Source organism: Rousettus aegyptiacus, unplaced genomic scaffold (assembly GCF_014176215.1).
Source record: "Rousettus aegyptiacus isolate mRouAeg1 unplaced genomic scaffold, mRouAeg1.p scaffold_m13_p_2, whole genome shotgun sequence".
In the NCBI taxonomy this organism is placed as follows: Eukaryota; Metazoa; Chordata; class Mammalia; order Chiroptera; family Pteropodidae; genus Rousettus; species Rousettus aegyptiacus.
Window position 1 is genome coordinate 22,764,554 of NW_023416295.1, and position 27,785 is coordinate 22,792,338.

At 39.3% G+C, this 27,785-nt stretch overlaps 1 protein-coding gene across 2 annotated transcripts; it reads left to right on the forward strand.

Moving 5' to 3' along the window:
• Positions 1–29: 29 nt before the first annotated feature.
• MDH1B (malate dehydrogenase 1B) lies at positions 30–27,785 on the forward strand. 2 transcript variants are annotated; one of them, XM_016135064.2, is made up of 13 exons: positions 126–147; positions 3,976–4,088; positions 7,522–7,656; positions 7,857–7,999; positions 10,075–10,571; positions 14,141–14,282; positions 15,635–15,798; positions 17,231–17,370; positions 17,675–17,726; positions 22,719–22,799; positions 24,989–25,066; positions 26,404–26,469; positions 27,214–27,785. In XM_016135064.2, the coding sequence occupies exons 1-13, from the start codon at positions 126–128 to the stop codon at positions 27,240–27,242; spliced, it is 1,662 nt and encodes a 553-aa protein (XP_015990550.2). In that variant the 3' UTR covers positions 27,243–27,785. The 2 variants fall into 2 exon arrangements, with proteins under 2 accessions (XP_036092884.1, XP_015990550.2); XM_036236991.1 differs by lacking the exon at positions 26,404–26,469 and having other exon boundaries at positions 30–147.

Consider the following 27,785-nt stretch of genomic DNA (forward strand, 5'->3'; position numbering starts at 1 on the left):
GAACTTTCCGGCTGGGCACCAGACCCCGCGCTCAGCTAGAGTGCGCCTGCGCCAAGCCCTTGGCGGTGCGGTTGCCAGGAAACCGCAGACTCACTGTTCCTGCCAGGGGTGAATACAGCTTCACTATGACCAAATTTGTGCTTGCGGGTGAGTGATCCCGGCGATCGCCTGCAGATCGCTGAAAACACGGATAACCGCTCGTCTCCTATGGCCTCTTGACAGTGATCTTAACTGGCTTCAGTTCTAGCAACTCTAGCCTCCATATGGACCACCTCAGGCTTTCTTGTGCGTGCCTCAAAGATATTTATTGGGCAGTGACCCTGTGCGAATTACCGCCGGACACTGGAGATAGAGTGAAAGACACATCACGACCTGCGAGGAACTTCCAGTCTCGTAGGGTACAGAAGCATATAAACAAGTAATTTTGTTGGTGTGCAAAAGGCTCTGGGGGGTGTTACAGGAGCAGATTTGTGAAAGTTGTGATAGGGAGGCTATTCTAGATAAAGGCGCAGAGACCACAAGTTTATGGCCTAAGGGACAGTCTGAATATGTAAGACGTGACTGGACTTGGGACTAGAACGGGAGCTGCAGCCAGATCCTTGCACCTCAAGTGCACCATGCAAAGGTGTTTGAACTGTATCTTGAAAGCAATAAGGAGTCATTGAAAATTTTAAAGCAGGAGAGTATTTTTATGGGTTTCCATTTTAGGAAGCTCACCTGTCAACAATGGAGGGGAAGGATTGGAAATGACAACTTGCGTTTAGAAAAGTACTGAAGAGACTTTTACTGCAGCTTGCTAGTGTACCTGCCTCCCTCCCTTCTCAGCAAGTTTCTTTAAAAAGTAGAATGCTCTTCTATCTCCAGGTCCTCCTTCCACTCAGTCCGGCTTCTACCTCTGCCTCTGGGAAATGGCCCTCACCAAAGTCACCGCTGACTTTTATAGAAGCTGTCCAGTCCTTGTCTTATTTGACCTTTGATGCATCAACACAATTGACATCTCCCATCTTCCTGGAAATCTATTTTCTTTGCTGCTTTATTCATTCATTCAGAATATTTTTGAGCACTGACTATGCTGGGAAGACAGTAGTAAAAAATACTTAGAACGTACACTGCATGTATGGCAGTGTCAGGGCAGGAGCAGTGACAGTGGCAGAGGACTTCATTTATTTAGGCAAGGGCTTTTCAGAGGGAGTGTTTTTAAAGCAGAGACCTGAAAGATGAGAAAGAGTTACCTAGAAGAGAGGAGATAAAAAGGAGGAGAGTAATTTAGGCACCGGTAGTAGGGATTGGGGTTGCAATGAGGAGAGCTAGCTTGATGACGATCGATAGTATACAGTAAGCTTAGAAGGCTGGAGCAAAGAGTACAAGGAAGAGAGAGTATCATAGGCTGAAGCCAGAGTTAAATAATATTCTTTTGAGCCATATTTAGTATTTTAGACTTTATCCAAAGTACATGGAAGATGTTTAGAAGGGGAGAACCTAACAAAATTTGCATTTTATCTGAGCGTTACCTCTACCCTGTGGGAAGAGAAAGACTGGATGCCAAAAGCCCAGTCCAAGAAGAGGATAATGGTGGCCTGGCTTAGGCTGGTAGGCAATGGAAATGGAAAGAAGTGAGTGGATTGAAGAGCTGTTATGGGGCAAAATCAAAAGAACTAGATGTGTGGAGGAAGGCGAGTAAGGGAGAAGAAAGAGTTAAAATTATTCCCAAGCAGTGGATGACTAGGTAGATGAGGAGTCTTTGGGGGTAAAAAGCAGAAGAGTAGGCTTAATACTCTGGACACTCTTAATACTTCTAGATGACTGCATAGATGGACATGAAGAAAGTAATAGAAGAAGGAGATTTAGTGGGGGAGTGGTGGCAAAATCTGTTATAGAATGCTGAGGGCCTGTAGGACATTCCAAAGGAGATGAAAAAAATACAAAGGGCATAGATCGAATAAGCATATAGGTTTGAATAGGCAGTACAAATTGCACTTGGAAACAAGAGCATAGAGGAGATTGGCCAGGAAGAATATTGTAAGGTATGATGATAAAGAGCCTTGCAGAATGCTTGCTTTTTAATGGATTGATAAAGGAGTAAGAATCTACAAAATATAGTAAAGAGTGTCCAGAGGAGTAGAAAGAAAACCTGCACAATGCCCACAGCATAGTAAGCGTTTCAAAAGGGTAAAAAAGGACAGATGCTGCCAAGGATCAACGGGGAAAGGATCAAAAAGTATCCACTGAATTTAGTAACATGAGGTCCTTGGTGACCTTCTAGAGAATAACGGGGAAAGCCAGATTGCAGTGGGTGAGATATAAATGGAAGTGAAGGACTGGTAATGACGAGTATAGAAAATTCTCAAGTTCTAGTTAAAAAGAATAGAAGTTTTGATAGAACAGTTCAGTGAGGCAATAGCTACAGGGAGAGGGGCTTTTCTTTCTTTCTTTCTTTCTTTCTTTCTTTCTTTCTTTCTTTCTTTCTTTCTTTCTTTCTTTCTTTCTTTCTTTTAGGACAGAAAAAACATAACAAGTATATTTAAATGTGGTAGAACAGGGTCATTAGGAACAGAGATAAGATGTTAGAAGGTACAACCAACTGAGCAGAATTAGTGACAATTCTGAAGGCAGAATAGAGTGTTATTCAGAGCAGAAGTGGTAAGATTAGACCTAGACAGGGAGTAGGGTCCCTCTTCCATTGAATAAGGGAAAGAAGAAAGGATATGTGTAAATGCAGACAGACTTGTAGGTGTGATAGCAGGAGGTTGGGGGATTTCCCACCTGGTGCCTTTTTGTGTGAACTGGTTTCATTTTTGTAAAGTAGAGAGCAGTGTTTTCTCTTGTCTTCTGGTGCTGCGAAAGAAGGTTGGAGAGAAGTGGACACGTTTAGAACAGTATTGTGGAGAACAGAAAAGACTGCTGCTTAGGGAAACTGATCTCCAGGCAAAGTTCAGGGCCAGTTGAGGTGACCATGAATTTATAATGGATTCTCTCTGCTTGATTCTGCCATGTTTTTCCAGGGAGGGCCTAGCAGTTGGAATCCAGGCACATAAAAGGCAGGTAATTGGGTTTATCCAAGGTAAAGAGCTTTTATCAGGCTGATTTTCTAAGAGCACTGTGGTGCAAGATAATTTAAGATATGAGTCAGAGAATGTTTTAGATTCATGAACTATGGATTTGAACTAGACAAGGGGGAGATTGAGAGGAGTTGATGACTTAGAAGTCTCCATGAGGTTGAAGAACTGATAACTGGGGGTAATTGAGGAAGAATACTATCAAGAGGTTTATGCACTTGACCCCAGCCTATCAGATACCCAAGCTCATGCACTTTTGTGGCTTTAATTTCCTCTGCATTGAAGATGCAAAATCTGCATCCTAAACACTTACATGGGGCTTGCACTTTAGACATATACATGCACCTACTTGCCGGTCATATCCACATAATATACTGAAGATACCTTCAATTGTACTTGTTTATCATTAAATTTCTCTGCCATGATTTTTCTCTAGTAAGGTCAGGATCATCTACTCAAGCCAGCAAGTAGAAGTTATTCCAGGCTCTTCTCTCTCCCTCAGTTTCCCTTTTTCCCCATACTTTCTGCCACACACATTAAATCCACATGTGATTTTACCACCACTTGTCACTTCACACTTTGCCTTTTCGTGGCTACTAATGAATAGTTCAATAGTTCATTTTTTTAGTTCACACTTAATTTGTAGCATGGAAGCCTCTAATATAGTACTGAAGGAGAGTGAATATTCAATAGTCTTTTTTCCTTTCTACATTCGATTACTTAAAATTCTGACCTCCTGTAAAATTTGTTTTATTTTTACCAATATAATAAGAATCAAAAGTTTATGTGGTGGCAATTTATACTATAGCTCTGTGTTATGAAATATAACTATATGATTAATTCTGTAATTACATGGCAAATACTTACATGATAATTTCTGTATGATCAAAGAAAACATTGCTAATTCAAACTCTTTTAGGTAGAGCAGATTGCCCATTCTATGCTAAAGCAGAACTTCTGGCAGACTATTTACAAAAGAATCTTCCTGATTTTCGGGTACATAAAATTACGCAGCATCCTCATGTTTGGGAGGTAAGAAGCCTTTATAATTTGTTAAACTTGCACTTGCACCAAAATGTGTTCTAATTTGAGTAATATTAATGTATGAGATAGGCTTCCAGTAATGAATGCTCATGTACTACTGATATTTTCCTACTAATAAAATAATTTCCCACTTATCAGTCTCAAAACATTGTTTTTTCCCTAATGCCCAGTAGAACAAATGAGGCCTTAACCAATAAGTATAATAAATTTGGCTGTTTTTCTTTTCCCAAGGATCCAAGTAACTTATATTACACTTTTTAACTTTTTGTCTCCTTCATATCGATTTCTAATGATTTATGGTATTTACTGCATCCTGAAAGGCACTTTTTTATTTGAAATACCCTTCTTAGGGACTGGGATTTGGGTGAAGGAGATTCCTTGACTGGGGGGGGGGGGCTCTTGGGAACAACATCCTGGAAAGGAATGAGGGCAGTGGGATTGAGCAATGGGAGAGGTTGAACTACCTTACAGCTGCAACAGAGGGCTCAGCCTATCACACAAGGAAGTCTGAAGCTGGCCTCTGAGAGATGTCTCAGATGCAGGCAAGGGAGCTGGGCTTTTATAGAACCCCAGCTAATAGTCGCTGGCTGCTGGCTGCCCCAGGCTGGGATTTAATCTTAGGCGAGGGAATTTCTTTGGCTGAGAGCAATTCCTGGAGAGAGACTAGGCACTGAGCCATCAACAGCCAATACACCTGGTGGCTGAGGAGTTGAGTACCTTGGTCACTAAGGGGGGCTCTGGACTGCACATGACAGGATATGTGACAGTTCACCAGTTGTACTTTTTAGATCCACATGCCCTGTGTAATAAGTTCACACCATATGGGGACAGCATCTCTCCCTAGGGAAACTTTACCAGAGGTAAGTTAGTCAAATGACCTCTAATCTCCACTACACATCGTTTCGGGGTCATAACTGACACTCATCACTTTTTTTTTCTACTATTCATTAAAGATTCCCCTCATCCCTTGTTGGTCTGGGTGACTTATTAGATGTGGTAACCTACACCTGTATCCTTAAGGGGTCTGAGCCCTAGTCTCCGTTCCCTTTTCAGAATGAGTCTGCTGTACTTGTCCATTTGCTGTAAAAACTGAGCAAGACAGTACCAAAGGTGCCCCCTGTGGATCACCTAGATGACAAATGTTTCCTCCTGCTCATATCGGGTAGCTTGCCTACATGCCCCTGATCATTAGGGCTGATTCTCCCCTCCAGGGTGGTAACTCCTTTTCTTGGTTGCTGTTCTCTTTGCCACAGTAGCTCATATTGACCACACGGAAGCCATAGCTTAAAGTTTAATGGGACTCTTCCCAATGGTAGCACTTTCGCCCTAGGATTTAGAACCCATAGAGTTTAGAGCAGTGGGGTTTGGAAAGCAGAAATTCCCCACATGGGTGACTTGAAGTGAAGGTAAGCAGGGTCACTGTTAATTCAACCCCTGGTTCCTGGATTCATGCATTCTACCTATTGGGACAAATCACTCTCCTGATTTATGGTATTTACTGCATCCTGAAAGGTAGTGCCCCATCTTTGCAAGGTATCAGTCTCTAGGCCAGTGCTTGCATGTTCAGTGGACTGTTCCATCCCTCTATCAGGCTGCTGTGTGATGTGATATATGATAAGGCCAGTGGATCCCTTGGTTATGTGCCCAATGCCACACATCCTTTAAAGTGGGTCCCTTGGTTTAAAGTGCTATTAGGCAGATCCCATTTTGGTAGGTTAAACATTGTATAAGCTCTTAAACAAGGTGCTATCCAAAGCCCTTCAAACAGGAAAGATAATTCTTCACCCAGAATATATGTTGATTCAAGTCAAGATGAATCACTACCCTTTCTAGTGTGGAAGGGGTCCAATAGAATCAACTTGCCTCCTAGAGGTTGGTTGGTGTCTTCAAGGGATAGTGCCATTATCTGGGGATCAGCATTGGCCTCTGTTGTCAGTACACTAAACGTTTTGCAGCAATGATAGCTACATCAGCTTTGGTGAGCAGTAGCTTTTTATCTAGGGCTATCACATAACTGCTATCTCTTATGAGTTCATTGTGCCTTCAGTTGTATAATTATCTAACTGCTGGATTGTTTAGTGCTTCTTTCACAATAGATTTTTTTCTGGTGGGCATTGTTCCCTGGCCTCTAACAGCCCTGGCCTAGGATGAACAGCCACACCAGGCTCTCAGTGATACTGAGACCCCTCTCACCAATGCATGCCTTATCACTGGGTGAATCTAGTGTCCTCCAGGCCCTTCTAGAAAACACAGTTAGTCAACTGTGTTTCCAGCCTCCCACAGTAGGTTTCCAGCCGCCCACAGTAGCATATCCACTCTAGCATGCCCATTTTTCTAAGCTTTTTGGTCCCTTCTTCCACTGTCTTCCATGGAAGTTCTGGCATTTCTATTTCATTTTATGTGAGCCATCACTTTCTCCAAGCTTCTAAGAGCCATGCTACACAATATGTCTTCACTGTCTTCTGAATCTTTGCGAGGATGTACACTCTTGAATTGCAGAAGAGTGATTTACATTGATAACTGCTCCCTCGTCCTTCCTACTTTACATTCCACTCTTGGTTCAGCACCCTCAGGGTCCATTCCTACACATGTTCTCCCAGCTTTTGCCAGGACATCAACGTGCCCTGCTTGGTGCTGAAGGTCCCTTGGGGTGGGAGGCACAGCACCTCCCTGGTCAGACTACCTTGTGACTAGAGGGACGATGGTGGAATATTCACAGAGGCACTGTTTTCTTTAAGGTGGGATAAAGGCAGAGATGTTTCAACATCAGCAAGAGAAATTCGTTTCCATGATTTTATTTGAAAGGTAGCCTTGTTATACGTGCCTCCAAAAACAAGAACACCATCGTGACTTTACCTATAAGAATGGTGGTGTTTTTCTCTAGTCAGCTCTTGTCATTGAAGGGCCTGGTCTACACAAACCAGATAATGATTTAAGCTTTTTTTTCTAATAAATATTATCAGAAATCTTCAGATAACTTTTAGCTTATTATTTTAATCTGAACAATATAAACTATATTCACAGATTTGGAAAGCAATATCAAATTTTTACAGCCTTAAGACTGAACATACAGAAGAACAAAGGAAAAATTAGTTGAATTTTTTTTTTTTTTTGAAATCAGTTGAGTTGGAAGACTTGGCTTCTCTTTAAGCTAAACACTTGCACCCTAGGTCTACTCAGCAAAGAGAACAACTTTTGATACCTTTGTTTGGTCAACAAACGTAAAGATTATTCTTTCTTATTTGACTAATTTGTTAACTCATCACTGTTTTTATATTTACGTTTTACAGTTTAAGATAGTTAAATTTTATGTATGTGCAGTGGTAGTAGAAAACAAGCTAGTATTCTAGTGTTTGAATTCTAAAGTACTGAATTAAGTTCTGAGACAAAGTGTGACTTCACTTGTAATATCTTTTGATAGGAATGGCTTAACGATTTATGTAAAAAGAATAAATGGGATCATAAAAATTCCCCTATCATCTGGAGAGAGCTGTTGGATCGTGGAGGAAAGGGTCTGCTTTTGGGAGGATATAATGAGTTCCTGGAGCACGCCCAGGTACATAAATTACGTTGATGTATCTGTTTAAAACATTATTGTTTTCTCACATTTTATTTTTCAGATGTCTTGCTTGCTAAGGTATTCTCTCAGCAATTCTTTTTTACTCCATTCTGGCTTTAAAGGAGAACTTTCCATTATAGCCATTGTCAGCTAATTATCTTTTCTCTGGCATTGACTTTTTCTTTCCCAATCTTTAGCTTTACTATGGTGTCACCTCTAGCATGACAACTGAGATGATGAAGGTAATTGCTCAAGAAAACCTGATGACACACATAGAAGATGAGCGGGAGAAAGAAGCCCTGAAACAGCTTATCGAGCCCTTGAACGTCTGGATCACCAGGTGGGATAGTCAAACCCTAGGATTCATGAGACCAGCTTTTTACATTTAGAAAGGAGGATAATGTGCAATTAACTCCACAATGGAAGACTATCCAAATGTCAAGTCTGAGATTTGTATGTATAGATATACATATGGCTATACATATGTATCCCCCAATATAGCCCATGTATGAACTTTAGATCCTTTATAGCAAAGATGTTATTTACTTTGACATCTTTGTCGCCAGCTCTCATTCCCTCGTTCTGTGTCTCATACTGTTTTCCTGCCCTCATTCTTGTTCTTTCTTCTCTTGATGTTTGACTTGCTGTCTTTCCTTCCCTCTCTCTTGCTTCCTTTCCCTTTTCCCCACCCTCCCCTCCTCCCCTCTCACCTACTGTTGCTCTCTCCTCCTTTCCCACCTGCTAGAGGTGTCTTCACTCTTCCTTAAATACTCATTCTCAGTATCCCCGCCCCTCCTCACTGTTGTTCCTTCCTTTCTCGTCTCAGTTTTGCTCCTCATTGCTCTCAGTCTCGGGCACTTGTAGTCTTTACTGTCACTTTCTCTCTCTCTCTCTCTCTCTCTCTCTCTCTCTCTCTCTCTCTCTCTCTCTCTCTCTCTCCCCCAGTCTCTCTGATTGTCTCTCTTGCTGTCCGTCTTGCTCTATCTCTCACTCCCCCTTTCCATTCCCCACCGCTCAGTCTGTCTCTCACACTGCCCTTCTCTCTACACATGCATGTATCCTAATAGAGATTCTCGTTTTAAAAATCGATGTTATGAAATACTTTAAATATGGAAAATAACTGAGAATGGCGTAATGAACTTATGTGAACAAAACATCCAGCTTTCATAAAGATAACATCTGCTATAGGTATTTTTTAAAGGACTAAAATGGTATAGATGCTGTTGAAACCCTCGTTGTACCCCTTCCCAAGCCCACTGTGGAAACCAAAAATGCTCAGATGCATTTCCAGATTCTCTTCAGGAGTCATTACAACTCTCGGTTGATAGCAAACTATATATAGAGTACCCAAATACTTACTGAATTATGGGTACTGATACTGATACCTAGACTGTGTTGATCTTAGGCTCCATAGCAAAGATTTGGAAAAGATAAGTCCTTTCCAAAAAATATCACTGCTGTAAGCAAGTTGCTGTGGCATCTGAGGCTCATCCTCCTTGGAACTCCCTTAGTTCTTCATGTATATATCTCTCTTCATCATTTACCTCCCTGTTTTGTACTTTATTTATGTGCTTATCTCACCCCCATTACAAGATTCAAAGGTCGTGAAGGCAGACTTCTGAGAATATCTTGAAGAACACAGCACATTGCCCTTCACAGAGATGTTCACCGACACATGCAATTGTGTTTATGTTTCTTCACAATGTTATTATCTCTCGAAGTACAAGAGGAATTAGCTGATTTGCTCAAACAGAAAGAACCCTGTGCAAATATTGTTTTAATAAATGTTTGAGAATTTAAAATAAATGTCATTGCTTTGTAGATAAGGGTATACAATAGAAAAGAGCTGTGTTTAAATGAAACCAGTTATTTCTTTATCTTTTTAAGAGAAAATGTAAACATGTAATTAGAATAGTATGACACAGTTCTTTGAAATTTTACTTTCTGAATATTCTATTTTATCTGAAAAACCTCTTAAGCCTAAGGTACATTTCTCATTTTGGGATTGTTTTCAGATAGCCAGAACAAAGGGTTGGTATTGAGAATTTTTCATTCTACTTTTGATTTTTAGCCTTAAAAATTAAGTGTTCTCAGGGGAAAAAAAGTAAATATGAGAAGTGACGAACTTGTTAATTAACTTGATGGGGACTTCCTTTCACAATATATACACATATCAAATACTACGCTTTCAATATCTCACACTTTTATTTGTCAGTTACACCTCAATAAAGCTCAATTTTAAAAAAGAAGCAACAGCAAGTGCAAAAGATGAAAAAATGTCTATGCAGCTGTGTGCGCCTATTTAAAATTTTAAATCACCCTATTAATGCACATGCAGAAATATCTAATAAGAATAAAAGCTTAAAAGGGGTAAAAGATTTAACCATCCATAATCTGGCTCTACCTTGTCATCAGTGCATCCTGTCTTCCTTGCTACCACCTAATTCCCATCTTGACCAGTGGAGAAGTGTTTGGAATGCACACGGAAATTAGCATCACCCTATTTGACGATGAGAAGACAGAAGAATATCTCCAGATCCTGGTGGCAGAGATGCGGGACCTGGTGTCGCCCTTACTCCAGAGCGTCTCCATCTGCACGAGAGTGGAGGAAGCCTTCCGCCAGGCCCACGTGATCATCATCCTGGACGACCACACTGACAAGGAGGTGCACACGTTGGAAGACTGCATCCGGAGCAGAGTCCCTCTGTGCAGGCTCTACGGATACCTGATTGAGAAAAATGCTCATGACTCTGTCAGAGTTATCGTAGGAGGAAAAACTTTCGTCAATCTTAAGACGGTGTTGCTTATGAGATACGCCCCAAACATCACACACAATATTGTCGCTGTGGCGCTGGGAGTGGAAGGCGAAGCCAAAGCTGCACTGGCCAGAAAACTGAAAACAACTTCCTCATGTGAGTGAACTCCTATTTCCGTGTTTTTGTTTTTAAACAACATGATTTCAAAGCAGCTAGGAAGAGCACTGTACCTTCTAGGACCCTCCTGGATATCTGAACTAGGAAGTATGAAGCAGATACAAAGAACTTCCTATTGTGTGATTTAACTCCCATGCAAACATTTTTTTAAACTGGTTTTCCATGATTGCCTGACTTTGTCCATCATTATAAAAATTAACAAGCAAATATTTAAGATAAGATTTATAATAATATTCCATTTGCCCATAATAACAGTCAACTAAGGTAATCAGTGTTTTTAAAAAAATAATTAGTGCTATGTTAAAGTGGCTACACCTCACTTCCTAACTGTGTGACTTTAGGCAATCTGTTAACCTGGCTGTGCCTCAGTTTCCTCATCTGTAGAATGAGGATGTTAATAACACCTACCTCCTAGACTTGATGGGAGGATTCAATGAGATAATATTTCTAAAGTGCTTAGAACAGCACCTGGTATATTGCAAACATTTGCAACGATGTTAATCTTGCCAGTGAGATTATGATACCTATTATGAAGCCTGATCAGTTTCTGTTCCTATTAATCTGTGAACTGGTCGATGTCAGAATCATAGGATGAGACTGGATCAGAAAATGGAATGTTATATTTAAAAGTGGGTGCTGTATTTATCTGTCATACTCGACAAATTTTAGCTATTTGTGCCTTTAGATGGAGCAGGCACAACAGAGTCCATAGAGAATGCAAAGAGATACAAGGCATTCTCTCAAGCAATTGGGAAGACAATGAAATGTGAGCCTAGAATGCTCCAATCAGGGCTATAAAGGACTTTGGTGAGCCCCTAACACAGTATAGCAAGAGCCCTATTATCCATTTATTTACAATGAAGCCCTAGAACCATAACTTCTGGTATTCTTGCGTACAAATCTGTAGTGTCTTACTCCCCAGGTCAGGGCATATCTCTCAGCCAAATTGATACTAAAATTATTCAGTTGAAAAGGAAAACATTTTCTAATCATTTCATCTCTTGTCAACCTTCTATGTATATGTGTAGACACCGATTTATCACAAAAGATCTATGGTACACTGATGAAAGTGTCAAAAAGAAATAGTGCTACACGATTTAAAATAAGGTTTCGGGGGCGGCTCGCCTTTCAACCAGAAAGCTGCTCTCTTGTGGGTCTGCAGGTGCCATAAATTCTAAGCCTGGCAGTACTCAAAGACAATAACCATATAAGAAGCAGAAAAAAAGAAAAATGCAGAACAGTTGGCAAAAGAAAAGGGAGACGTAAGAGGGACAATAGTCAAAATAGAATTGTCAGAAATGCAGCAACGGCAGCGACAGAGTTGGCGAGATAAACGATGTGAAATAGAAAAACCATCAAGGAAAACCATTCAGGGAAAATTTCAGATGCCAAGAGGATATCCTGAGTTTAGTTCGCACATAACTGTTTCAGACAGTTTGCTTTGGCTTAATTAGGACCCTATAGCGAGTGACAGAATGGCCGCTCAAAGTGAATGAAGTCAGATAGAGAACTCTTTCACGTAACTGGAAAGTACAGGAGGCAGTTCTTATTTCAGGCATAGCTAGATGCTGGGGCTCAAATGATGATGTCAGGACCAGCTTGTGCTCTCTCCAGGCCTATCACTCTGCTCTGCTTTTCTCAGCGTTGGTTTGATTTGCAGGCAGACTCTTTAAGAAGTAGCAAAAAGGCCACTGGCATCCCCGGGCTTGTTGTTCATAGCTTTGTATCCCAGTAGAAAGGGCTTCCTCTCTTGATTCTTTGAAGTAGCAGAATAATACCTCCTAGGCCAGACCTGGACCACACGCCCATCATCAAATCAGTTGTGCCCAGGAACCTGGGTCTCCTGCCTATTGTTAGACCTGAGGAGTGAGGACAGCCCCAGCCGAACTATATGGACAGAACTTGGGGAATGATAGTTATTTAAAGAAAAACCAGGATGCCATTAAAGAAGAAAAATAGGAAAAAATGGTGAGAGGAATAAATAGCAGATGTCCACTACGATTTTCTCTAGCATAATTTAGGGCATTAGAGTATAAAGAGCCTTAAAGCCGATTTAAAAAAAAAAAAATGATACCCAGTGAAATTAAAAGGCTTCTTTAGATTTTAGAATGAAAGCCTACTCTACGCTTACTTGGGGATTCCATGTGGGATCCCATGAGCTCCAAACCAGGTAACCACCTTCCTTTCCTTCCTACAACATGAAGCTAATTGAAGCGCCCCTGGGCACATCAGTAGCTCTGCTGGGAGTTGGACATTTGAAGGAGTACCTCCTATCCCTACTTCATGAGTCATTTTGATGAGAGACAGAGTCTCAGAGGAGATAGTAGACACCAGTAATGGACAACCCAAGATCCATTTCCCACCATCTTCTCTCCCTGGCCCGTCTCTTGTCATAAAAGTGCAAAGAGATACTCATTTTTTTTAGCTTCTCTTGCAGCTGGGGGTGGCTGAGTGAGGTAGTCTACCTGAAGTCCCTTGGAAAACATATTTCATTCCCTGAAAAGGCAAAAGAGAATGCCTCTGTCCCATTCTTCCCCTACTGCTTCCTTTTGAATACATCTGTGTGAGGGTGATACTTGGAGCTGCTGCAGCCATTTTAGAACCATGAGGGCAAAGTCCAGAGAATAATGTCGACAAACTCCTGAACAAGCACCAGTGTCGCTGCCTAAACTGCCTTTTTGTTATCTGAGGAAAGTACGTTCCTTCTACTTAGGGCAGGTCAGTAGGATATTCTGTTACTTTAAGCCAACAGCAATCTTACTTCATAGAGGAGAACAGGAAAGATTTTAATCTTCACCATAGGAAGTGCTGTGGTCTTGTAAGAAAATAAAATCTCTAAGCAAATAACAAATAAATAAATAAATAAATAAATAAATTAAATAAATAAATAAATGCAATTACTTCTTTTCACTTTGGGTGCAATATTCCTAGAAAATTTACAATTATAGAAATTAAATGCCAATTCCTATCTCTCTCTAACTCCATCTTCTTATTTTTCTTCAAAATATGTATCATTTTTTCTAGTAGCTGTTTTCTCATCTACTTCCCTCCACTCTTCGAATATTGCAAGGATTAGGATTGGCTGTCTTTCTCTGAAGCCTTCTTCCTAACAGCGCCTCATACATAGAAGCTAATCCAACAACTACGTGTTAATTAAGATTTTCTTCAGGGTCCTCTTATTACAACACCTTAATTCTGCAGAAAACAAAACTCACCCAGGGAGTCAAGTGATTTGCCCAAATTTCTATTTCAGCATAGAATCAAGGATGGTTTTTTTTTGTCAGAATCAGAGCAGATAAAAAGTTCTCTTAAGACAAGTAGAGTAATAAAGTGAGGATGTGATTTTCAGTCACAGTTTCTTCAGGAAGCATCTCAGTATTCCCTGATTTCGATTATATGCCCACACTATTCCTAGCATGTAATTGGGGGTTGCCACTCCCTGATGATTATAGAAAAAGGACCAATTCTAAAGTAAGCTGTAGGCAATTATTTATATTAACATTAAAAATTATGTTAATTATGTTAATTTTTATTTTTTTTCTTCATAGGCATCAAAGATGTGATCATTTGGGGTAATATTAGTGGAAATAGCTACGTCGATCTGAGAAAAGCCAAAATTTACGATTATGAGAGTGCTATTTGGGGACCTCCTCATTTTTCACGCCCTATTTTAAGCTTGATTTTTGATAGGTACTGTATATTTTTTAAACTAAGTATGCTAACAATGTCGAATAAATGTTTAACAGCTATTATCATCTTTTAAATCATCTTAGAACTCTGTACAAAAATAACTTGGTATTGTTCACACTCATCTTTGTTTATGCTCTCTAAGAAACATTGAACTAGTCAATCTCCACCCCCTCAACTTATTTGGCTTTGAAATTATGAATTTTTTTTATTTCAGATTATTCTTAAAGCAGCTCACATATTCCATTAAAGTTATCTCTAAAGCAAGCGTTTATAAAGTGAATCTTATTTAATATAAGGACAAGTGTATATAAAGTGAATCTTTTTCATGTGAAGAGATATGTATCCAGGTTGAAATTGGTTGACAGATTTTAAGAACAAGAAATTAAGATGATGAGCAGGTCCAGGCCATGCTGGCTGTTCTCTCCTAGGAGAGGCAGAGTTGAGAAGTGGCAAGGGGTACGACCGTTCCCTAGAACCAAGCCACCTGGGTTGGGATTCTCAGGTAGTCATTTAACAGCAGTGTGACTTTGGAGAAGTTCCTTAACCTCTCTATGCCTCAGTTTTTTCATCTGCAAAGAGGAAATAATACTATAGTATGGCCTTATCTGGTTATTGGGAAGATTAAATGGATTAATACCATAGGTAAACACTTAAAACTGTGCCCACCACTGTCAACACTACCATATAAGATAAGGCAGAGGAGAGAAGGGGGAAGGAGCACCTTTGAAGCATTTTACAAAACTCTGCAGCTCTGTCCTTTCCACTACCCCTCCCTTTCCTTCCCTTCCTCAGGCCTTAGGAACTTTGCCCATCCCTAGGAATAGCGTGTCTCCAAGTTGGCCAGCATGATTCCTCTGTGTTTGCTGCCTGGGTGGGGGCTGTGTCATATGGAGCTGTATCTTGGTAGCTTAGCGGGGGCAGGATTTAACTTTTGGACTATTCCTTGACTTTAAACTTCAAACTATAAAAACATAAATATTTCCCTAGTTTTTAATGTGAATAACTCAATGTTTTATGATAATATTTTACTTAAAATGAAGGATACCACTGGTTCTGATAGAGCATCTACATAGAATAAATTCTTTGTAACAGAGGTAATTGTTCTCACATCCTTTGACCACTTTTTTGTGTTCCATGTTTATATGATCACATTTTTAGTTTGAAACTTTAGGATTCCTTTCTGTTTTATTTCATTACTTTTCAATCCACTTTTTATGGATGAAAGAAGGACACAGGAAGTCATATTTCTATTTTGTAGAGATGATTTCTTGTACTTAGATCTGCTGACCCGGGGAACAATCTTTTGCATTTTCATGCCTCCCTCCATTGTAAAATTGTTTCTCCCCTTATAGCGAGTGGGTAAACAAAGAATTTGTGGCAACTCTTGAAGAGCTGACTGCCACAGGAAAACAATTTGGAGCCATCTTAGCTGCACACAGTATAGCCACTACGTTGAAATACTGGTACCACGGCTCACCACCTGGAGAGATCGTGTCCTTGGGAGTATTGAGTGAAGGTAAAACCTGGGTCTTTCCTATCTTGTAATATTGAAGAACCTCCATGTATGACTCTTGCTCCTGCTTCTGAGTCCCCACCTATCTATCTCTTACATGGTCTCTAAGATGTCTGTGTTTTCACGATTTCATAACTGTGTTCCTTATATTCCTGATGTTATTAGTGAGGCGACCATCCTCTCCATTCTTCCTATGACTATGGTGCAGCTCAGGGAAATCACCCCAAGTCAGATTAATCTCTGTCTCTCCTCTATATTCACATAGCATTGTGATCCTCCATCAGAAAGCATATTACGACCTGCCTTTATTGATGGTATGATTTGTTGTGTACGTTCCCTCCATTGGAGTGTGTAAGCCCTGAGGGCAGGGCTTTGCCTGGGTCTTCTTGCTGCTCCTTCATGGGTAGACACTTGGTGAATCTTGTTCAGTTGAAGTTAATACGTGCGAACTCAAATCAGTATATTACCTTTTTAGTGAATAAGCATTTTAAACCTTATCTTTATTTGTAGAAAATGTTATTAATCTCTATAGGAATTCATCAATAAACAATGCAATACTGGGGATGAGGAGCCAGTGATCATTGTACTGTATAGTTAAATTGTACCATAAAGGTAAGCCTTCATGTGCTGTCCGCCCATAAAGCTGGCTCTTTACAGAGAAAACAAATAGAAAGTGAACAGAGAAACTGGGACACCCTTTGAGGAAAAGTTTTTTAGATCCTAGTTTCCCGACTATCTGCAATTTTTTGCCCTAGTGGCAACATTTTTGATGAACAGAATGGCAAGCATAATTTTCTTATTTGATTAAGGCACAAAAAGTGGTGTTGGTGGGAACAGTTTTATCTGAATGTTGCTCAGTTAGTAATAAGTATTGTCAGGTTTTTTTGTTTTGTTTTGTTTTGTTTTGTTTTTATAATTTGGAGCATATCCAAACTGGGAACTGGGAGCTATGAAGAAATCACCAACTTTCCTGCTCCCTCTTTCCCTTCCTAGTCCTCAGACCTTAGCTCTGTGACCGCTGTAGTAGGCTAGCGGAGTGGAAGGCCAGGTGGGACAAAGGCCTCGGGCTCACAGACTACCTAGGGGAACAAGGAAAAGCCAAGAAAAGCAGACAGAAGGAACTCAGAAAAGATGGAAGAAAAAGACTGCATCAGCCCTCCAGGCAGAGACAGGGAGTCTGAACCCAGAACAAAAGGGATAAAGAACAGTGGTTCTTCCTTCTGAGAGAAACACAGAAGGGGGGATTGTCAGAACTTGGACAGATACTCAATCAGTACTTCTAGAGTAAGTGTCTCAGTCCTTCCTGGGAGGAATTCCCAGAAACCTAGTCCCACCATTATTAAAAATCATATGCTCCGTTGTTTTCTACAATGCTTAATAACTACGACTTACTTTTCTGAGTGCTTTTATTTTACTTTGTGTTTGTTCTCTGCAGGTCAGTTTGGTATTCCTGAAGGGATTGTCTTTTCTATGCCTGTGAAATTTGAGAATGGAACTTGGGTGGTTCTTACAGATCTCAAAGATATTGCAATAAGTGAACAAATAATGACCAGAATGACAAGTGACCTAATTCAGGTAATGTCATAATAGATACAAGGCAACTGGCTCTAATAGACTCTAATAATGGCCTTAAACTGATCCCCCTAGGTCAAGACATACATTGGTTTTTCTTTGGGTTCAGTTTTAATCGTAGTCCAAAAACAAGAAGGAGCCAACACAAGTTTTGAGGAAATTAGCAGATGAACACTACTTATTTATGATATGTTAAAAATATTTGTTGGTTATTTTAACATCAGGAATCAAAGTGATTTTCTATTAAATAATGATTAAGTTAGTAATTGTGATCATTTAATTCTCTGATTATAAAATTTTTCAACAGGAGAAGCTTGTTGCACTGGGAGATTTGATACATTTTCAACCATATCAATCAGGTAATCTTTTAGATGTGCTGTTTTATTGGGCTGCTATTAAAATATTTGTTAAAACTGAATCACTATTTAATATATATATAACTACAATCCATATTTTGTTACCTTTAAACTAAGTTTTGACAAAACAAACTGCCAAGTTCACTGTGTCCTTTGAAATAAAACGTCTCATCAGAATGACATCGAAATCACATCTTAAAAACACTATGATCTTATAAATTTTGTGTATACCATACATATCAGTTTCTTAAGGCTGCCACAGCAAATTAGGAAAAAATTGGATGACTTAAAAAAACTACAGAAATTTATTCTTTTATGGTCCTAGAGACTAGAAAACCTAAATCAAAGTGTGAACACACAATGCAATATACGGATGATGTATTATCGAATTGTACACTTGAAACCTATATAATTTTATTAACCCCAATAATTTAATTAAAAAAAATATATATATATATTTTTGGTCCCTATGAAGGCTCCAGGAGAGAAACTCTCCTTTCCTCTTTTAACATCTAGTGGCAATGCTTGGCATTCCTGACTTGTAGCTGCATCACTCTAATCTCTGCCTCTGCCTTCACATGTCTGACTTCCCCGTGTGTATGTCTATGTTTCCAAACCCCTCTCTCCTTGTAATGATACCAGTCATTACATTTAGAGTCCACCCTAATGCAATACGACCCATCTTAACTCGATTGTATCTGCCAAAACTCTATTTCCAAATAAGATCACCAGGGACTAGTACTTCAACGTATCTTTTGGAGAACAAAGTTCAACCCCATAACACTACATTTGTTTAGATAGCTTTTAAAAATATAATAAATTTCAATAAGCTTGTTTTCTTAATGACATTTTCCGTAGTCATAAACTCACAAAGAGTGCTATCATCTTTCTTTCTTTTGCCTTAAAAAAAAGTCTCATCTTAAATATGGAAATAGAAACATAGAAATAAATTTATTTTTGCAAAGAGCTTTCTTTAGTCAAGTGCCTTTTGAGAGCCCAGCATTCTTCCCTTTTTACTAATATTTATGGAGTACCAGCTGTGAGCCAGGGCTAAGAGCTAGAAATATGGGGTGAATAAGAGACCTATTCTTGCTCTTTTGGAACACACAGTCCATCAAGGGATCATAAATTATACAAGTGACTGCAGTCATGGTGAATCTTAGGGATGATGGACTAAGGATGCTAAGCTGTGAGAGCTTATGCCTGAGGATATAAGGAAAGAACTTGAGGCAGGAAGGCATCTATCAGCTTGTTTGAAAAATTGCAAAAAACAAAAAAAAAGCTTGTGTGGCTAAAGCCTAAAGAGACAAAGCTGAGAGACAAAACCACGAAGATGAGATGAGAGTTACGGAAGGCTTCTGGATGGAGAGTGACCCGATCAGGTTTGCAATTAGTTTGGAAAACAGATTGGAACAAGGCTAGACTGTTTGCAGAAAAACTGGTATTAAGAGGGTGGCCCAGTGACACAAGGAAGAGATGATTGCAGACAAGGCTAGAGGTAGTAGAATTCTGAGAGATATTTAGGAGGTGGAATTATCAAGACTTGATGACAGATTGGCTTTGGGGTTTAACAGAGAACTCAGGCTTCCGGTTGAGCAATGGGATGGATGTACTGATAGGGGAAAAATGGTAATAGAACATCATTTGAGAAAGTGGTAGAGAATATGTGTGTTGGGTGGTAAAGGAAGGGCACAGAGCAAGAGAAGAATGAGTTTAGTTTCTTACATTTTGATTGTGAAATGCCTTTGGAATATCTAAAACTGAAATATCAGATAAAGAATCACATGCTCTCTGGAGCTCAGAAAGATCTGGACTGCAGTTGTCAAACTGGCAGTAGTTGCCTCATAAATAGATATGAAGCCATGAGCATGACGGACTGTCTAGAAAGAGAGCGTGAAGAGATGGCCTGGAGGAACTTCTCCTTTAATGGTTAAGTAGAACAGGCACAGCCGACAGAAGACTATGAGAAAGGGGTTGTCAGAGAGACAGGACAAAAACCTGAAATCTGATGTCATGGAAGACATAAAGAAAAGGAGTGTTTCAGGAACGAGGGCTGGCCTACACAGTCAGGTGCTGCCAAGGAAACAAATAAAATGAGGCCTGAAAAGTACCCAATGGATGTATGATATAAAGGTCATTTGTGACTTTGATGAGAGCAATATTATGGAATAAAGAGAGCAGAAATGAGACCAGAGTGGGAGGGGAGGACTCTAGCCTTAGTAACCACGGTCTCGCTGTGGAGCTGGTGTACTTAGTGCTGTGGGCTAGAGGAATGTGCTGGGTGCCATGAGAACACGGAGAATCCCCCATAAGGATTTTGATGGGGGACTTTCTGGAGGAGGTGACATCTAAACCCAATCACAAGAGGAAAGAAGGCATTAGCTAAGCTAAATGACAGGGCTGTTCCATTCAGAGGGAGCAACATATACAAAGCTACAGAAGAAAGAACTTTTTGAGAACTGCCAATTCCTTTTATCTAGAAAATGAAGTTCAAGGTGAGAAATGTCAGGAGGCAGAGAGGTTACTTATCTTGTTAAAACCAATATAGGCTTTAAGGCAAGGGAGGAACAGGAGGAGATTCTGATTTTAGAATGATCACTCTTCAAATAGGAAGAATGAATTGGAATGAAGAGACCAAAAGTAGTAAGACCAGTTTTTTTGCAGGTAGAGGAATGATGAAAGCCTTAACCAAGAAGCAGCCATAGGGACGTAGAGAAGGGGCTAAATTTGAAAGTAATAAAATTGTCCAAACTGGACTGATCTGAGATAGAGGATAAGTGAGAGCTCCAGGGAGTCAAGAATGCCTCAATGTTTTTGGCATCTGGATGTATGGTGGTGTCATTGCCTAAGACAGAGCTTCCCAAGTAGTCAGCCACAGAGGGATTGGCTGTGTAGGGCAATCGACCTCTTTGGCTCCAGGGGCTGAGTCTGGAGCAGCTTCAATCCCCAGGCTAGTTGCCTCTATTGTCTTTGTCATTTGCTGTGTGTACTTAGTCATGAAAATAATTAGGAGGCTGTGGTTAAGGTAAGGAATGTAGGAGAAGGAGCAGATTTTCAAGAAGCATCTAAGTAAAAATATCTGGTGGGTGATGGATACGTGTTTCTGGAGGCCACCTGAGTGATCTGGGCTGGAGATGAGTCATCAGCAACCGGTAGTTATCAGAAAAAGCTGATAAGCGTGGTGACTCTCTGGGGAAGGACCTGAAAGCTGGGGGAAAAAGTTCTTCACTGCATAGTCGGTTGGTCTCTCAGCCTTTTGAATATTGTTCCATATGCACGGTTCACACATCCAAAAATATCAAAACGATGGATAGATAGTTATCTATGGATTGATGGCTATTAATGTTTGACTACCATTGAAGAAGAAGAGGATGAAGATAGAGGGGAATGAGGAGGAAGATCCTAAAGATAGCAGTAGAAAAGAAGCTCCAGAGCACAGGATCGGCTTCAAACAGGAAGCATGCCTGCCACTGAGACCCAAGACAAGAGAAGAGGTGATGAGTGTGAGTACAGGGAAGCATGTAGGATGGGGAGACTCAGGACAAAATAGGCAGCTAGGCTAGGTCCCAACACGAGGGGAAAGTCTAGGGTCATAAAGAAAGAGGTGAAGGTTTGAAATAACTGTTAAAAGAAAAGGAAAGAGGGACAATGGAAAAACACAATTTTTTTTTTTTTTCAGAGCTGAAGGCTCAGTGGAAGTTAGAAACCGTGAATTTGTAGTGACTCCAATGTACTTTTATGTGATTTCCTGCAAAGGTACTTGGTTGCCTGGAAGCAGGAGTGGAAACCTAGATGCATGATTTGTAGTAAGCCCTGAAATATTAGAGTGAACTGCCACCCCTGCAATTAGAATAAATGCAGTTAGAAGACAAGTAACACTACATTGTATTCTAAAAAAAGTTCTGAGTGTTCCCATTATGACTTTCTTCGGAATATTAAATAATCTCCCAAAAGGTTTTATTTTCTCATATTTTTTTTTCTCGTATTCCTCTTGTTTTATTGGCACCCTAAATGGGTGCTAAAGTGAGCTGGCCATTGACATTGAATATGGAAATGGAAAACGAGTACAATTTTGTTATTTTGCTTAGCGTTTGGGAAGCAAGGAAGGTGGGGCAACAAAATTGAGGATAATTGCAAGAAAGCTGATGATGTGATAGACTGACTAAAGGGGTCTATATTGGATAAAAAAAAAAAAAAGGAAGTAATAAAAAGAAATTTAAAAGATGTTCCAGGCAGGGGCGATATTGAAAATATTTAACAACCAGTATGGTACAGATTCCAACCAATTAAAATGGTTTCTGGTAAGAAGAACCTGGCAGGGGACAGGACTGCCCTTGGTTCAGACCAGATAAATTTTAGGGAGGCCAAATGCTGGAGGTGGAAAGAAGGGCATAGGGTCCACAAGGAAAAGAGATTATGGGCGAAGTGTGGGCTTTGAGAATTCAGACTTGATTCTGGCTGGCAGTCAAGCCACCAAGAGTGGGCCAAACCAAACAAAGCCCAGAGGCAGAGCGGAGGCGAAGGGCAAAGGCATAGAAGTCTTATGAGCAGTTGGTTTTAATGCAAACTCTTGTTCTCAGAATTTAGAGGCCCGCTGTATGGCTTCCTGCATTTGGCCAACTAGAGCTGCAAATTCCTTTCATGATAATGGGCTATAAAGCAGTCATTGTACATTTGACTCCATTGACTGGTAGTCCTAAATTTCCCATAACACTTTCATCACAGAGGGTTTTCTGAAAGAAAATGAACTGACTTCATGCTGTGTTTTTATTAATAAAGGTCAAGGCATGTATAGAATTGATTGATCTTGACTCTGTCACCATTGGACCTTGCCCAAAACACTGTTTCAGAAATTCCAAGATCAGAGCATTGAAAATAATCAGAATCTGCAGAGTTTGGACATCTCTGCTTATTAACATATCAATGAGATGATTCATGTGTGAGGATTGTTTAATCTTTTCAATTAAGTTTAATACTTAATTTTCTGACTTTTAGAAACTCGCTCAACCAAAAGAGATGAAAAGACCGCCTTATCCACCACAAATGACAACCAGGAAATTCAAAGTGTCTCAGACGGTAGGTATATGAATTGAAAAAAGGAAATACCCTTTTTATTCAAGGCTTAACACTAAATTTCAAAGAATTTCCACTAAAATACCAAGGAATTTAATCACCTAATATTCATAAAATGGGATTCGAATCCTATATCACCATCATCCTATACTAAAAAACAAGATAATATTTAAAATCTATTAAAATCTTTGAAGGAAATTACCAGATATTCACTGAACACCTTCTGTGTGCTGATCACTAGGGGATGCAATAAGGGAGTTATAACCTCACAGACACATCTGGGGGGAAGGACTCATGAGAATATGAAAAGGGAAATGCCAAGATATGCAATGAATTAAAAAGTTCAATAAAACAGGACAAGATAGGTAAAAAAGAAAGTACTTAAATAATAAGTAATCTAGAAACTTGGAAGGAAATATCCTTATACTGTATGAAGAAAATTTAATAATATCTTGAAATCTAGTTGTGACCTGAGATGGCTAAAGATAATCAAATGGGCATTTGTTTAGAAACTGTGCTAGTACAGTCACATAAGATGAAAAAATTCTAGAGATCTACTATACAGTAATGTGTATATAATTAACAATACTATACTGTACACTTCAAAATTTGTTAAGCAGATTTCATGTTATATATTTATACTACAATAAAAAAAATCAGTCCTGGGTGCTAGGGTTATAAACATAAATCAAACATTGTTCTTGCCCTCAACATGCTCACCATCTAGCATGGGACATAGGAAAGCGAATCAAAAACTATTCTATTGAGAGATGAGTATTATAATAGAGAGAGGCCCAGGGAATAATGGGACCACATGGGAGTCTCTCATGATATATAGACTGGGAATGTTAGGGAAAACTTTCGCAAAGACATGAAATAGGAACTGAGTCTAGAAGGATGAGTAGGAATTACTCATGTAATTTAGTGAAAAGGAGGTGTGCAAGTGGAGGTTTGCAAGTGGAGGGTTGGGAAAGAGACTGTGAAAGGCATCTTACCAGAAGGAAAACATAAGCAAAGGTAAGCAAAGGAGGCATTTCAGGTGATCAAGGCATGACCAGAAGTATGAACCTGAGGCAGTATAAAACTATATTCAGAAGACAGTAAGTTGGGTAGGCAAGAACAGAGGATCCAAAAAGGATAAGTAAAGCTAGAAAAAGTAGGTAGGGGGCATCTGTCATTTGGCCAAACGGTTGGTTGGGAGCTCAGCAACGTGGCTGGTGGGTGGCAGGACAAAGCGTAAAATAGATGGGGTCAGGCTTAGTGGACTAATCTGCTTTATCACTGGGCCTCTAGAGGATGATCAAACAACTCAAATCACTGTTCAGAAGAGTGTGGTAAACTCGATCCCAGACAGAATAGACATATATCTAAAATGCTCAGTTACACGGACAGTATCTCTGAGGGATCTGAATGAAAGCACTGTTATGCCAGTTGGCCCAACTGGGGTTATACTCGAACTGGTGCAATGCTTAAGAAAAGGGTCAATGTCCCTAAGGCTCTTGTGAGAGATCTGAGAACACAATAAGATCTATCGGGAAGAAGGCAACGGGCCTCTTTCCAGGATGGAGAAAGGAAGCCAAGTTGTAGAGTATATATTTCCGAGTCTTTGCATTGGAACAATTTAAGTTGTTAATTAAAAATTTAGGTTTTTAGACCCTCTACTAGGTTATAGATTATAAAGACTAAAGAAGTTTAGTGGTGATAAGGTGGAGAAAACGGAATTAATTTCAGGTTGTTTCAGGGGCTTTTTGTTGAATGAGCATTAGAGTCAAATATAACATTATATTTTCCATATTGTGGATTAGGTGAGTTGTGAAAAAAATTAGTAGGTCATGAAATGAATTTAATAACTAGCATTTTTCTTTGAACTAGGATGAAATTGATAATAAAAGGGTAAGTAGGGAGACCAGAATTTTTTTTCCCAATGAACTAGAATAGGAAAAAAAAAAAAAAGATAAGTAGGAGGTGAAGAAAAGATTTTTTTAAAAAAGGTGAGAATAATTTGTAAAAGCACAAATATTGTTTCATGTCACTTTTTGTTTCGTTATATGCACGTAAGTGCAGGTACTGGACTATAATGTAAAATGCATTTTTTTTTTTTTTACTGTGGATCATGGTCAAGAAAGTTTGAAAACACTGACTTACATCTCACAGGTTGTTAGTTATATTCTAAACCCAACATGTTTTATCAGTTTTTGTTTCAGAACATAAAGATAGCATGAATTCTTCTGTACTCCAAGAAGAAGAAAAAGATCTAATTATGTCAGATGGTAAGTCAGTTGAGTTGTAAACAATCTCTGTAGCACTGAGTCATGACTCACGCTCTCCCATCTCAGAACAATGCTGTGGTCAAAACATAGTCCAGCAATTGAAGTAATTTTGAAATAACTCTGTTTCTTCTCTTATGCTTCATAAACACTTTGGGGGTGGGGAATAAAAATGTTAACAAAATATTTTTAAATACTGAATCCGCTTCCATGTCATATTTAACCTCAAACTCTCCCCAAACACTCTAACCTCAGCTTTAGCCTCTTGTGTTTCATCCTTCTCACCTTTCCCTTTGTTTTCTATTCTTCATTACGAAATCCAGAATAGCTGACTTGGCAAGTCAGGATCCTCCTCAGAAAGTAGATGAGAAGAAGAGATTGAAAAGACCAAGTTAGAGTCCTCTTTAACAGAAAAAATCTGAGAACTAACTCTCTCTCTCTCTCTCTAGCTATAGCTGGATATAGATATATAGATATATATGTAAATATATATGTATAAATATATTTACATGATACATATGTAAACATATTTACATAGTGCTTGTTAATATTTATGTACTTAATATTATGTAGAAGCTTCTCTATTTGCTAAATCTGCCTATATAAATCCTTTATCCAAAAAAGAGTAATCTAGACTTTTTCCATTTTTACTACTTCTTTACATGAAACTCTGTATGGGAGGGAGCTGGCAAGCACTGAGAAGTTGCCCAGTGATTTACGTTGTAGGGACCAAGGCTTCATAGGGAGGTTGGTAGAAATATGCTGCACTGGGCTGTTAGGCTGGATACCTACTTGCTCCTATTGCCCACAAGGGCATGGATAAACCACTGTCAAGGGTTGAAACTCTATATAAAAGTGACTTGGTACCTTACAACTTCAAAGAGAGCAAGGCATTCAGAGAAACTTGGAGTGGAAAGAACAATATAGGAGAAATTGAGAATAACTGCAAAATATAATGTGCTTTATTTTTTTTTAATTTAAATTTTTTTTAAAAAAGATTATTTATTTATCTATCTATCTATTTATTTATTTATTTTTAATGGTGACATTGGTAAATGAAATCCGATAAGTTTCAGCTGTACACTTTAACAGTAAGGCGTATATATATTTACATTGTGTGTTCACCTCCCATTGTTAGATTTCTTTCTGTCACCACATATTTGACCCCCTTTACCCTGTCTGCCTACCCCCCTCCTCACCCCCTACCCTCTGGTAACCACTAGTCTATAGTCCATGTCCAAGAGTCTCTATTTGTCCTAACCTAAAAGCAACAGATGAACAGGACAATCAATGCTTGTTAAATACTAAAAACTCTGTTCTTAATTCTCTATTTACTGCAGTGGATTTTTCAGATCTGATTTCTGAAACCAACACCAAAAAGCCACTCAGTCAGGAACCCGTAAATGGTAGGTGGTAGACAAAACATTAACTAGTCTTTTCTTATTCTATAAGTGGAACTGGACATGAGACCATGTTCCTGTGATACCATACTTTTCAACCCCGCCTCTCCCATCCCCAGGCATCGGCCATGCTTGCCGACTCTCCTAGAATTCGCCTCCTACTTTTATAACCAAGACTAGAACAGTGACAACCAAATCCTCCCCTCAGAATGAGTAAGAAAGGAAATGGACATAGATACGTCTGAGAGTCCAGATTTTCAATGTATATAACTGAGCTGTCATGATACTTTATGAAAACAAGGCTGATGTAGATTTCTTTGTAGTTGACCATTCAGGACATTCGTTCACACCTCCACACTTTTATTTAAATGTCCAATAAAATGAACAAATCCATTACACCTTCCATTCTGAAAATGGGGCAGGGTTATTAGAATTGGTGCATAGAGGGAAGGCAGGACCAAGAGAGGAAATGGAACAGACAACATAGATGCAAACAAAATTCAAACTGAGAAGCAAAGGATCCAAGATCGACTACTCATAGAAATAGATTATGGTCTAATGATGGTCATATGGTTCTATTTCCCTCATAGGATCCCCCTCACATGCACAGTCTGTCAGCTGTTGAATCAGATTGAATACAGGAATCCAATAAACAGAAGGAAAAGGGGGCAAGAGAAAAACTAACTCAAAAAAATGTTACTATTGTATTTTTAAAATTGTTACATCTTGTCATTTTTCTTCTTTTTACAGAACCCGAAGGCAAAACTGTGGAACAGTAGCAGATCAAATTAGACCAACTATAAAATTATTTGGTATTCATAAATATAGAAAGATCTATGAATGTCTGTCCTTAGAGAAGAATCATTTGAAAGCTTTACTTCAGTCTCAAATAATATTATGCTATGCAAATAACAGTAACAGCACACACACACAAAAGTCAAGAGTTCAGTATTTTGTGCATCTACTCATATGTTTGCTTATTATTGTGTTTTCTCATAAATGATTTGGTATCAATTGATGTTTTTGAACTACAATAAAATAGAGCTGACAGTCACTGAGTCCTCACTTGTACATCCTTCACAGAGAACCTTCTTCCTCCTGCAGGCCATACCTAAGACATGGGCCTAGGTGGCCATGTTTGCTCAGGTTTCCTTATCACCTTGGCCTTAACTCATTGGTCCAGGAGAGACACATCTTACTCACAAAGAAACAACCATATTTTCTCTTGCTTTCTAAAACAAATTTGAACTGAGAAAAATGGATGAGTAAGTTGGTGTCTGAGTGATAGTAATGGTAGTAAACTAGAGAAGGCCACAAACTCC